The sequence below is a fragment of the Aythya fuligula genome, chromosome 2 (assembly GCF_009819795.1).
Source record: "Aythya fuligula isolate bAytFul2 chromosome 2, bAytFul2.pri, whole genome shotgun sequence".
In the NCBI taxonomy this organism is placed as follows: Eukaryota; Metazoa; Chordata; class Aves; order Anseriformes; family Anatidae; genus Aythya; species Aythya fuligula.
In genome coordinates this window covers 106072875-106087001 of record NC_045560.1, presented here as the reverse complement: position 1 = coordinate 106087001, position 14127 = coordinate 106072875, and the positions used below count along the sequence as shown (strand labels likewise).

Sequence of the window (14127 nt, the reverse complement as noted above, 5' to 3'; positions counted from 1 at the left end):
ACAAAACCTTGTGACTCAGCATGGTGCTGGAGCTGTCCAGTCTGTGTGGACTCAGTCTCAAATGAGAACAGGTCAATGGTTACTAGCACATCATGCCTTGCCAACATAATTACCAAGCTTTTTCTAAATTCCCACTAAAATCCTACTGCCCTGAGAGGAGGTAACAGCATGTGTCAATGGCTCGAGCTGCTTCTGCAGTGAAGACGTCTGAATTTTGCTCTACAGTTGTACTTAGGTGATTGTGATGGTAGCCTACAGCTATGTTGTGAGGTCCTTTCCTACACATGATGAAAGGACATCCCCACAGTGAGCTACTACCAGTGTGCTATGAAGGTCAACGGGTGATTTGGTAGCGCGTGTTCATGGGGGCACAAGTGGCATTGGACCTAGTGAGTGAATATGTTTATTTTCCTGTTTTTAGGGTGAGCATTAAACAAGGTAAGTCATTGTATGCTAACATGTTTCTTAAGCTTCAATGAACTTGCAGCATGTGTAGTTTGAGCCCTGGTTTAGGCGTGGTGTCTTTTACATGTGTGTTTAGTGACTGGAAACTGTGGAAAGGCTCAGCACAGGTCACTTTTGTGATGTTGCAAAGGTTTATTTTTTGCTTATTTAAAATATTTTCAAATAGATAACCTTAAAATGTTGGCATTTTTCCCTCCTCGCTTCAGGAATTCTTACATCTTTGAGAAGAATGCTCATTCTCTTATGTAAATCATCATCAATTGAACTAGCAAAAATACATATAGATCAGAGACAGATCTTCCCTGATTTAATAAGCTTGCAAATTCTGAGATTTCCTATATATCCTTACAGGAGTGATATTTGACTGTTCTTTCCTTTTTTTTTTTTTTTTTTTCTTCTGACCTTCATGAAACACTGATATAAGAAAACGCATACATTTTAAAGCTTCCTTAGAACTAGAATCACAGTCTTGAATCATGGCAGCAAACACTATTCAAGGTTATAAAATGCTAAATCGTATCTGATAGTGGCATTCATGCATAACATTTTTCCATTCACTCTTTGCCAGCTGAGAATGTCAGGAATTTTTTGTCCCTTCCTTGGCTGCTGCTTGTGTGAGAAGCTTATGTTTCGGGATAATCTGTTTGACACTTCTGGTTTATTGCCTTTGCTTCTCTCCACACCCTGTATTATTATTATTTATTTTTTGGGGGGGCTGCCATGCCTTGAAGATGATAAAAAGAGGCATGAAATGCCTAGACTTGGGCAAGTAGAGGCTCCCAGGCTGTGGTATATGTGCTGTTAATGGCACACAGACCTCTGCAATGAGCTCGTGCTATGCACCTCAAGAGCAGCTGAGGGGTTTGGTCTTGGCCACTGAGAGGCTATGTAAGTAGTCTGAGAGCAGCTTCTCAGAAATGAGAATGAAATCTAGCTAAATGACTGCACCAGTCAGGAAGCAAGTCTTGTGCTGATATGCACCTGCAGGTGCTTGAAAAGGCACCATGTGGAAAATACTCTTTGAATTCAGTGCTTGATGTGAGGAGGTGTGCAGTACTCTCTGAGTACTGCTCTGCTTCTGCTTGTGCTGTGCATCCTTACCCTTCCTGGATATGAGTGTAGGCAAAATTGTAATGCTTCAGCAGCAAGAACAAGTGATGCTCTTTACAGTCCAGTATGGTAACAACAATCCAATTGAGGGGTTGTGGGTGTTTTCTATTTTTTTTTTTTTTTAATTATTTTTTTCTTTTTGGCTATAGAGTTTGGAGGAGACAGGCTGGTGTGGCAGAGAGCCAGTGCTGGGGTGTAGCGCTGCAGGATGGTGCAAAGAGCTGCAGACATGAATTAGTGTTCCCTGGTGTGCCTGGCAGACTGAATGAACCCAAGCTGTCTTCAGCAGGATTTGTTAGCCTCTTTATAAGTAGGCAGGAGTGGCAGTTCTTATTTTTATATTAATTTGGCCTCTCTTTTGCTTTCTGAACTAATATTACACAAGACATGGTTGAGAGACTTTCACTACCACAACTTGGGTGTGATTTATGTTGTGCTCCCTTGAATTTGTTTATCTCTTCTAATTATTCTGATATGGCTATTTTGTGTGGTTTTCTTCTTCCCCATTCTGTGCAGTTAGTACAGAGGACATGTAAAAGGTGTTACCTAAAACCAAGGATACCCTTCAGTGACAGGATACATGGGAAATGGAAAGCAAAGGAACTTCCACAAAAAAAGTTGATGAGCTTCTAAATAAATGGTGAATTCCTTAATAGCTGATTGTTTCTATTTTTCTGCCCTTTGCATGGGTGAAGCTTCTGTTGACGTCAGCGAGATGGCCAGATCTAAGATGGCAGATGGCTTGCAAAATCCCCAAATGCTCCTGGAATCAACCAGAGCAACTCTGGGTTATGCTGAACTTGTATTTGCACCACTTAAGAGTGGATTTGTCCTCAGTGGCACGGGGCCGTACAGCTGAGAGGGTTGTGCTGTCTTTAGTCAGATTCTGAGAGAAAAACGGGAAAGGAAATTTCATAAGTCACGTGTGGCCTCACAACCTCTTCCTTAGAGGCAGCAATGGCAAGCCACAAGTGCGAAGGGAACACGTGGGTAGAGGAGTGTGCTCTGAAGCCAGTTTTCAAACATTTGTGTGAAAGAGTCATTGAGACTGCATGAAGCTACGCAGGTCACTAGTTTTGTTCTTTGGTATGGTAAAATATGTTCCTTGTTTATATTTTGAATGGCCCTTTTAGCCTGGATGTAGCTGTTTAAATGAAAGGTGGTATGCCCCTGAAACTTAACTGTTGCGTTGGATGGGGTGGTGGCCTCAGCCTTACAGGTTGAAACCAAACCCTACAAAAGCAAAGCAGGCTAATGGTGGACATGGGTTGGTATTCCCTGCCTGCTACCTTAAGGCTCTGCACAAAACGGCATGGTTTTTGTGGCTGCTGCATGAGAGGTACAGGACTTCTGAATTTCTGTACTGGGTGAGCTGCTCACGATGCTTTACACATTACACAGACAGAAGGTATTCTCAGTGCCCAGAAGGGACACCAGGTGGCAGGCTGTTAGATCCTGCCTTCTTGCCCTTACCTTATCTTCTGACCAAAAGAGCCTGGTTTGCCAGACTGGCAAAGCAAAAGCTAACAGACTGTTCTGTATCGATCTTTCAGCTAAAGACAAGCACTGATGCTTAAATTTTGGTTATTCAAGCTAGGAAGTCAGAATTCTGGTAATTGCCAAAATGATATCATCCTTGTAGGAGCAGCGTGGAAAAACAGTGAATGACTTTATGTTGGATCTTGGTCAACTTTTGAAAGAGGTTAAGTGATGTGGTTATTTCTGACAGGGGGAGCTGGTAGATCCTGGCCTGTATCAGGACCAGGAGGTGATCATCCCCCTGTACTCTGTGTACTCTGCTCTGGTGAGGCCGCAACTCAAGTGCTGTGTTCAGCTTTGGGCCCCTCAGTACAAGAAGGACACCGAGGTGCTGGAGTGTGTCCAGAGAAGGGCTATTAAGCTGGTGAGTGGTCTGGAGCACAAGTCCTGTAAGAAGCGGCTGAAGGAACTGTGGTTGTTTAGTCTGGGGAAGAGAAGGCTCAGGGGAGACCTCATTGCTCTCTACAGCTACCTGAAGGGAAGGTGTGGGGAGCTGGGCGTCAGCCTCATCTCACAGGTAACTACTGATAGGACAAGAGGGAAGGGCTTCAAGTTGTGCCAGGGGAGGTTCAGGTTGGAAATGAGGAGCCATTTCTCCTCAGAAAGAGCAGTCAGGTACTGGGACGGGTTGCCCAGGGAGGTGGTGGAGTCACCGTCTCTGGGGATGTTCAAGGAAAGGTTGGACGTGGTGCTTGGGGACATGGTTTAGTGGGTGACATTGGTAACAGAGTGATGGTTGGACCAGATGGTCTTGAAGGTCTCTTCCAACCTTAATGATTCTGTGATTCTCTCACTGTTTGGCTGCTCTTGTTTGTAGGTTACATAGGGGCTGACTCCTTGTTAAGTCTGGGGTGGCAGTGAAGGGGGAATGGGCTATCAAAGGGGAAGATGCATAGGGCAGAGCTGTGGCTGCCTACCCAGCCTTCAGGAAGCCCTTCTTAAGAAGCAGAGCTGTCCTCATGCCAAATCTTGAACTGCTCCTGTTTCTCCTAATCTTCTTGGGAATTTCTGGATACAGAAATACTGAGCTATAAAATCGAGGTTATAGACACTGTACTTTTCTAATACAGAAGGTAATCCCATGAGATTTAACTCGGTGAGCTGCTTTTCTGTGTGATACTTGTTTTGGGTTTCTGTCCCACATTTGGTCCTTGGCAGGTGAAAAATATGCACATTAGCATTATATATCCCTTTAATTTTGCATGACTCTTTTTTTCCAGGTAATTAGGCCAGAAAAATATTCAAGGCAGCTTTGCTTTTGGGCAGTGGAATTAAAAAAAGAGAAAGAAAAGGGGGAGGGGGAGAAGGCATTTAATAAATGTAGTTATTTGTATATTTCTACTGGTTTGTTTGTGGCCTGTGAAAATCCACGCTGATAAAACACATTTGTTAAGAGAGTCTATTATTACTTTATTAAAGTTATTTTGAGTTACAATTTTTTGATGCCCATTGATTTATTTGGTGCTACAAAGATTATTTTTCTGTTTTCTCATGGACAACAATGATTTCTTATGACTGGGACTTAGTATATCATGATGTTTGTTATTGGATTATATGAAAGAGATGAAAAAGGGGATTTAATTTTGGTTTTATTTGATAAGTATTCTGTGCTGTGATAATTGATGGTAGTTATTACTAGTGCACTTTTTGTTGTTAAAAATTTTTACGGTATTTCTTTCCTTACAGACCTTAGGAAATTGCATTAAGATGCACTGTAATCCCATTTTGGTCATTAAATGTACGCGCTGGATGAAATCTATCACGATATTAAAAAAAAAAAAAAAGAAGTTGAAGTTGCATGCTCAAAATGCTCAAATGTGAATGAAATGTTTTCTTAAAATGCCTTATAGCCAAGATATTACAGTAAAATAATGGAAGGGGAAATAACTGTCCCGCCAGCTGAGCGAGTAAATAGATTTTCAGCACTACAGGGCAGGAAGGTCACACTTACATGTTATCAACATCTATACTGAAGCTCAGTGCCTTTCAAAGGCAGTTGCCTTTCTGAGTCTCCCTTGCTGTGGTCTTGCCCTCCCTCTTCACAAGCTTGCAAGGAACTGGAATATTTGAAAGGATTACTTTGTCTTAAACAGCAGAGGAACCGCATTCCTCCTGCGTGCTGCGCCTCTGTGTGCCACTTTGTGTTTCCTGACACAAGGACAGGGTCAGCTGGCTGAGTCTGGTGTTGCTGTTAATGGAATGTGACATGCTGTTGAAGTGATTAATTAATCTCCAAAATGTTTTGAAAGAGGGTTTCTTTGTTTTTGCATTTTACCTTCACTGATTTATAATGATTATGGCTTTCATTATAAAGGGGAAAAAAAAAATAAAAGGAAAAAAATTAAAGTGATTGCAGAACTAGGCTGTACCTGCAGAGAGATGTGCACAAAGTAATTTTGCAAGTATATAGCTACCTGAGTGTAGTCTGAACAACCACTATCAATCTGGCATCTAGTGGTCCTGCCCTTCCTCATTTTTCTCCACCATGCTTTCCCACTCCTTCCTTTTGGCTGAGCTTGTGGTTTACCCAATGCACAACAAGCTGGTTTGGGAACCCAGCTCAAAATTAATCCTACCAAAATATTGGTAGGTTGCCTCCTGGTTTCATTAAAACGTACTTGTCCAGGATCCAGTGGAAAATGCCTACTTTTCTGCACAGTTTTTAATTTTGGCATTAACACTGGCAGTGTTGTTCAGGGAAAGGTTATTGCAGTAAGTGTTCTCATCACCTGGTCGAAAGAAAAAGGGCTGCCATTCGCAAGAAGTGGCATAGCTTTCCAGTGTGCTTTCTGGGCCAGTGCTGGAGGAATCCAAAGCATGTGAGCTTAACTGCATGGCTCCTGTGAAGTGTGATTACTGTTATCTGGGAGCTTTTTGTAAATTCATGAATGCCTTGTCATCTAGATTAAAACCAAACCGGTATGTGTAGGGGATATGTAATTTTTTTCCTCAGAAGTTTACAGACTGGGAGGGGTGCATATCCACGGTGAAAGGTCAGACTGCCCTCCTCACTTAAGCTCCCTGATTTTCAGGGTACTTTAACACAACACACTGGAGGTTTCTGTAGTGATCTGGAGGGCTAAAAATGCTGAAAAGCATTTACAGCATTAAACATGCAATAAGGCCGCCATCTAAAAGCCTGGCAGACATGCATCTACCTGACTCCCTCAGGATCTTGGCTGATCCCTTTTCTGCAGACCTGGCTGCTCGGCTGATTCCTCTCTCCTTCCCTCATCCCCCTTCCTGCTGTTTTCTCCTATTAATGAGCTGTTCCACCTGCATCCCTCCCCAAAGCACTTCAGCTCTTGGCCATCTGTCACGCTTACTGCGTGTGCATCCTCCCCGTTGGTACCGGCAAGCACCGACCTTGAACTGGATGAACAGCTTACAGACTGGCACATGGCCTCGTATTCTTATGAATAACTCACTTTCTGTGTTGCATAGGAAATGACATTCCTGGGCTGCCTAGGTGTAAATGCTTTGCCTGGACGTACAGTTTCCAGGCAAAGATGTGTCCCATGAGACTGCAGGGGCTTGCGGTGTGACACATGGGCCTCTACAAAGGTTTCACCAGGCATTGAAATTCATGCCCTGCCCTAATAACACAGTTGGTTCAGGACCCATCTTCAGCTATTAGCTGCAGTTTTGTACAAAGCTTTTACAGGTGACTTTCTTCACGCGTGAAAATCTGCAAAATGGCTCCATGAGTGCAGTGAGGCTAAGCGTATTTTCCAAGGCAGATTATTTTTGGTTTGCTTAAGAATAGCTTTAGGTGAATCAGCAAAAAGGCTTCTCGACTTCCTCTCTCTGTGTAATTATAAGATGCAATTCTAAATCAGGTGCTTAGTCGTGGTAAATTGTGAAAACTGTGCTGCTCATTGGCAAGCTGTTGTTATATTGAACATATTTATTGTGTTGTTTTTTCTTAAAAGGATGTTTGACTTGAAACGAGCTGAAGAGTAGCTTAAATGGCAAGAACCCGTGTTTTTCAAACTGTTACAGGATAGGATAACTAAACATGACAGGTGTTCATGGTTTTCTGACAAGATAATTTAGAGTGATTTGCAGTGTTATTACAGACCTCAACCCCAAGCTGAATTCAGTCTGTTAAAAACTACAGAGCAAAACCTTGGTGCTTGCCAGTGTAAGGGGTATATATGTTGTCAGGTGAGGCTTCCAAATGTCAGGGAATTTCATGTCAGAACTCCTCGGAGTCCTTGCACTGTAATGCAAAAGCTGCAGAGAGCCCATAGTGCAGACCACTATGTCCAGCAGGATGAAGAGCAGCAGGAGAAAAGAGGGAGGACTCCATTTTCATTGTTTCATGGGGATTTAAGGAAATTTGGAGGCCCACAACCACCACTGAGGCCTGGTCTCTAGGGGACAAATGATGTTTTATTCACAATTTATTTATTTTTTGGTGTGGCATTGTGTTTTAACAGTTTCACTCCTTGGCTCCGATGTACTACAGAGGGTCAGCAGCAGCTGTGATAGTTTATGATATCACCAAGCAGGTAAGGCTTTCTGCATGCTTTCTGCCTATGGTAAGTGCTCTGCTTGGGCCCAGGTTTGATGCAAAACCTACAGCTTCAGCGGGGCTGAGGTTTGCAGCACCTCTGGAGGTCATCTGGTCTGATCCCCCTGCTCAGCAGGGACACCCAGAGCCGGTGGAAATGAATTTTACTGCAAAAAAAAAAAACAACCAACAGCTAGCTGCTTCGTCAACTGGACAGAAATTCTGTCGTTTACATGTTACCAATTATTTTTAAGTAAGCATATAATCTCGTGTTTGCATTGAAGGACTGAAGTCTTCCATAGCTGCTTAACTTTGAAACCAGTAGTGAAATAAGTCTCTGACCTTTGGCTCAACATTATTCATTTGGAATGAAAATTGTATTTTCAGATGCTGAACTGCTCTTCCTCATTTCTTAGCCAGAGGAGGTTGGAGGCTCTAGCTGAATTCCTTTCCCCTGTTTTTGAAAGAAGCCCCCTACTGATAAAGCCAAGTTAGAGGAGACATTAATGGATGGATGGACATAACAGTTCACTTGCATTTTATTCCTATCTTGCAAATTGAATTATTTATTGCTAAGTTGACAAGGCTGAGTTGGTTCTCCAGTGCATTAGTGTAACGATCTATGGCAGCGGATGGTGGCCACTATAGCACAGTGGTGCTATTCTCCTTTGCTAATTTGCCAAGAAAAGATGAGAATGAGTGAATTATACTGAACTGATGGTTATTTGTAATTTAAATGTCTGTTAGTTGATCTTGCAATGAGTTGTAAGAATAGAACTTGGTTTTGCCATCCTTTTTCCAAACTGATGTGGAACAACTCACAAAATAGAGGGGAAAGTAGGAGATGTGTGTTTCACTTTTTGATGCCTAAAATTCACAGAGTTGACCATTAGAGTAGAGTGGGTGTTTTTTCCCAAATGACTGACAGTGCTCCCTCTTTGGAGATATTAAAGTTAATGTAGTAAAATGAATTTTTCTAGGAATAAAAGTGATTTTAATCCTATTAATTCAGTAGTGTGCACAAGTAGAAAATTTGCTATTAAAAGATAGGTATCATCAAAAAGTATTTGAATTTTGTACTTGGAGGGGAAAAGCCAGATGAATTGTCACCTGTCTCTTTCATTTACTAATGAGTAAACTGAGGTTTACCAGGTCACAAATTTGGAAATACAGGAGTGTGGCTGTGTGTGTGAGAAGGAGAGAGAGGGGTCATTGAAAACTCTTCTGGACATTGCTGAAAATGTGAGAGTGACTGAGATAATCCCTTAGGCAAAAGCTGAAATGAGACAAATGAAGCTCATGTGAAAAATGAAGGAAATCAGTTGCTAAATAAACTTAAAAGAAGAGCTGTGGCAGTTTCTTCGTCAGTGAATATTTAAGAGAAACATTCAGTTCTGCTTGAAAATAAAGAAATTTAAAAACAGTGAACGAGTTTCACAACAGTGAAAATTTGTGGCAGTCTTATGATGTAGTTTGGAAAGCAGATTGCATAGATCCATCAATCTTTTAGACTTGAGGTCTATGAAACTATTACATTAGTACTGTCAAAGCTGTGCTCCTCTGACTTGAAAAAAAAAAAACAAAAACAAAAAACCCACCAAAAATCAAATAGAAACATCAATGGCAACTATGCTTTTAGCTTATTTATCATCTCTCTGATTTAGGATTCATTTCATACTTTGAAGAAATGGGTGAAAGAACTAAAAGAACATGGTCCTGAAAACATTGTAATGGCCATCGCTGGAAACAAATGTGATCTTTCTGATATCAGGTAATGCATCCATTTTTCCTGTTGCTTTGATTGCAGTGACTTTGATTGCATTTTCTTCCTTCAAGTAACCAATTTGCTTTACTTTTGTCTTCCAATCACGTTAAAAATGCGGAATATGTTATGGTATGAGCAAACCCAGCAATGAAAAACTCAGCTAGAAGGATGGGCCTGAGGTAGAGTAACTTTATTCAGAGTAATTTTGAGAACTTGTGCTTTATGCTTTGCAACAACTGAAACTGTCTCATGGGATGTAGAAAGTGTGTGTTTTTTTTTTGTGTGTGTATTTTTCTTCGAGCGTGACCTTCAGGTAAGACTTGTCACCTGTGCGGAGCAAGAACGTCTTGGGAGAGTGAGGGGAAGGCAGAATCTGCTGAGATTATGTTGTTTGGGATGAGAGCGAAGCTAGATTCACTCTTTTGCTTGTTAGCTGTATTTTGGATTTGCATTTATCCTTTTGGGGAGTGGAAGCACATTCTGTTGTGCAACAGTGAAACCTTTGTGTCAGTCCATGACTGTTATTTCTTGCTTCAGCTCCATGGCTATATTTGGCTCTCTTTTAAGGACGTCAAAGACTGTCACGGTTGTTCAGATATATCCCCGTTGTTTTATAGTAGTTACTTTGGCCCAGGTTCACTAGAACTCTGAAGCACATGTGTGTCTTGAAGTAAGTGATGCAGTGTTTAATGACTCAAGGAATATATAAGGGTTGAGCCTGTGTAATTTTTTTTCCTCGCTCCTCAGTCAGTCCTAAACCAAAACAAAACTGAGTCACAGCTTTCTGTAAAACCTGAACAAGCCCTGACACTGGAGACTCCTGGTTTTCTAAGAATGGGGGACACAATACGTTGGTATCTCCTACATGATGAAGTGATATGTTTGTCAGCATGGTGAAACTGAGTCCTGTACTATGAAATATTAAAGGTCTCCAAATTTGAAGCAGAAACAAGAGGAAAGGATGTTCAGAAAAAATATAAGCTAAAATCAGCTGGCAGGAATCTGAGCTTTCAGTTGCCCTGAGAGTCACTTCAAATTTATTGCTTAAATGTTCTGAGCAATACATTTCCCCGATTAAATCAAGGATAATAAATTTGGAGATTGTCAAAAATGGCACTAATTGCAAACGAATCTATAGCCTCTCCTCCCCCTCCCTTCTGGTAGCATTTGCTGTGGCTGCAAGCTTTCAAATGTGTTCTACTGGAGACGTGTTAATGTAGGGACATGAAGAAAAGCTTGCACTATAGACGTGTTATGAGAATACCGTGGTTCCTCAGTGAGTGACTGTGCTTTTCCTGCCACGTTACCCACCACGTTTACTCAGACGTTACGTCTACTGATTGCTGATCATCCATTTCTTGCTCCTGTTTGGCCAGTGCAGCTCTTCCATGCACAAAATATCCCAGTGTTTGCATAGTGCTCATTGTCTTCAATGAACTAATATCACTTAGTCATTTTGTTGCCCTCCCCCACATAATTATGAGAAGCTTTGAGAATTTTTTTCCTCTTCAATTATTCTTTCTGCATCCTCTCAGCCTTTTCTCTTTGTAAAGTCATCCAGCAATGTGAATTTAAAGAGATTTTTGGTGGACAAATAGAGAGCAGACTGTATCATACACTTTATTTTCTCAGTTTTTCCAAAAATCTGATTGTTTCTGCAACACATGTATTTGTATGTATTCTCTGTCTGCTTTATGTCTTAAAAGTGTCTTCAGTAAAAATGATTATAGGTGGAATGTGTCACCAATTTATCACACTGTCTTCAATGAATAGAAATGCATATGTGTTTGGGCACGGAGAATTTAAAAGTAAAACAATGTGAGCACACAAAAGCAAGCTGCTGTTTGTATGCTTTTTTGGCATCTCTGTTTGGTTTTGTAGAACTTCTGGCAGATATTTTGTTGGGAATTAGAGAGACAGCTGCTTTAAAAACCTACATGAATGGAAGCAATAGAGGACTGGCTGACCAGGTCCCAGTTGATTTCATTCTGCCATCTCTATGAAAGTAGGAGGCAATATAAGGAGGTATGAATGGAAGCAGTAGGAACTGATTCTTTTCCTCTGGCAAAAGGCTGGCACTATTTTTCATAATCATTGGCCATGTTACCCTCCTCATTTAGTATCTAAAAATTGTGTTTGATCTGCCAGATGGATTTGGGACACACAGTAGTCATGCTGCTTTTCACAGTGTTGTTAATAGGCTATCAGCAGTTCTTGGTGCTTTGTGGAAGTAAATTTCTTCTTCACTTTGAAGGATTTTCTGCTGCTAGACAGGCAGTTTTATTTAGTATAAATCCCCATCTTTGTTATAATGCTGTTGACTATAATACTGCTGAATGTTTGGCATATTTTTAAGTAATAGCCTTTTCCTACTGATATGTGTCCTGTCCTTCTGACAGGTCATTAAAAAGTAGTTTCAAAGGCAGAAGCGGAGATATAAATACGAAAAAGTTGTAAATGTCCTATATATATATATATATATATATATGAGCAATAAAGAAGTAATAGTCATAACAGCAACTGAGTAGTGATTACTTCTCTGAAAATATGGTGCACCTTCTTAACATATCATGTTCACTGGAAAGTGCCAGGTCCTTGGTTAGAGAATCCATCAAAATTTCCTGCTCAGGTCTTTCCCCTATCCATCTAGAATACTTATTTATTTCAGTAACTATTCAGAAAATCTCAATGGGGATTGAATCAACAGAACGCTTTGGAAAGCATAAAATGAAATAATTGATAAATTTCAAAATGGGTATTCTTCTAACTTGCCCTGTAGGCCTGGAACTTTCTCAGCTTTCTCAACACTATGATGGTGGTTCTTCACCCATCTTAATGTTTATTCACTTATTGGCTTAGAGTTTGATCATTTCTGCTTTTTCTTTTGGACTGACATTCAGGCTATGCACATGTACATCAAGTGGAGTTTTCAGTTCCAGCAGCACTGGAGGGAGATATTTACTGCCATGTGCTGTGGGAGTTTATAGGCTTCCTTTAGAAATGTCATCAGAGAGGGCTCAGAAGTTTTGAGATGCTTCCTTGGAATATTCTCATGTGCTGCTGTTTTATCTTTTCCTGGAATGCTGAAGTTTGCTTTCTTATCTAAGTTACAGCAAGCCTGCATTACATAACCCTATGCTCTGAAATGTCTGTTTTACTGTGGTTTGAATATTATGTTATGTAGTTAATTTTCTTTTTTACTTTTTTTTTTTTTTTTTTTAATCTCCATGGCCATCCACAGATGGCAATACCTTTCATGATAAAGGCCAAGGTGCAGTTTCACGGTTAGCAAGGGGAAAGCTGCTTTCACAGTGCCTTCTTCATTAGAAAGACATGTAATAAAAAGAAGCAAGTAGTGGAAGCAAGCTCCAGATACTGTAATTGCAGCCTAATTTTTTGGAAACCATTTGTAATAAATCAGGAAATTATTCTGCCTCTTTAGATTTTTCCCATGAGCAGCAGACCTGAATTATTTAAAATAATATACCTCCATAAACTAACTGGGAAATTACACTGTTGTGCTCCCACTGAGATACCTCCTGTTAAAGTCCGAGACACTGGTAATAGGAAGAAATTGTACGAGGAATCTCTGGATTAGTACTTCACAGCTGTGGGGTGAAGGTGTTGAAGCAAATTCTGTGCAACATGCAACAGTAAAGCCATACAAAACACAGCAGTTGAAATACTGAACAACTGGAAATAAAAGTAACATTGGTGGCTTGGTACTTCAGCATGTGTACACATGTTAGCATTCAGTTTCTCTTTCTGAGATGTTGCTCAAATTCAGGAAGAGCAGGGGTTACAGATAATGGCAGGCACAGCCGGGATCAGCGTAGCCACCTGGCTCAGGCAGATGCAACATCAGCGTGGGACTTGCTTTGTGTCTGAAGCAGTTATTTTGCATGTTGTGAACTGCATTTACCAATGTTTCACACATGAAGCCCTGGCTACGAAATGAGGACATGTGATTTTAGGATGGCATCACTTTGGTGACATGGCACAGATTGGTTTTATTCCCCCAGCGAATCTGGTACTCTCAGATTTGTTCTTGCCAATGAGCTTGGAGTCAATGGCTTTCATATTTCTTTTCAGAGCCTGCCTTACTTTCCTTCACATTGCAAACTCTTAGATATGCGATGCTCTTATTGTTTTCTTCCACAGTAGTCATACACTATGTTGTCTGAATACATGGTAAGGACAGTACTGCTGCTGGCTGCATCAGCAGAGCTGTAGGTCTTTTGTTAGTGTTTTAATGCTTTTCTTACTAAGGTCACATTTAAAAGACAAATAAATGGGGTTGTCATTTAATTTATCTCCCTTCTTTCAAGGCATGCATTCAACAGCAGGTCAACAAATCTGTAAATCGGTCATTGGTGAAATACGGATATGTTGAGTGTGACTAAATGACAAAAGAAAAAGATGACTTCTTTTGCAGGGAGGACGAGCATACTAATGCTTTTCTGATTAGGCTGTGTTTAATGTTCCAGTGTTGCGCTGCAGGAAGCTTCAGATTTATTTAATGTGTGTGGTTGTACTGAACTGACAGTATTTAGCTGCAACGTTGTTTTTAAGTATATTTCTGTCAAGGCAGGCATCTATGACCACCTGAAACGTGTATCGCAATCATGTCATTTTATGTGTTTGAGAAAGAAGAAAAAAGAACATGAAAATGAAGCTATTTCAGAGGATGATGGGCAGTAGCTGTCCCTGGAGATATTTGGTACGCTTTAAC

At 40.8% G+C, this 14127-nt stretch overlaps 1 protein-coding gene across 3 annotated transcripts in view; it reads left to right on the top strand.

The window, feature by feature from the left end:
- The window catches only part of RAB31 (RAB31, member RAS oncogene family), a 62469-nt gene that overhangs the window by 33263 nt on the left and 15079 nt on the right, over positions 1 to 14127 (top strand). For all 3 annotated transcript variants that reach the window (XM_032181831.1, XM_032181830.1, XM_032181832.1), the window contains exons 4-5: positions 7557 to 7628; positions 9295 to 9401. In XM_032181831.1, the coding sequence (XP_032037722.1) occupies positions 7557 to 7628; positions 9295 to 9401 (179 nt within the window). The remainder of the gene's footprint in view (positions 1 to 7556; positions 7629 to 9294; positions 9402 to 14127) is intronic.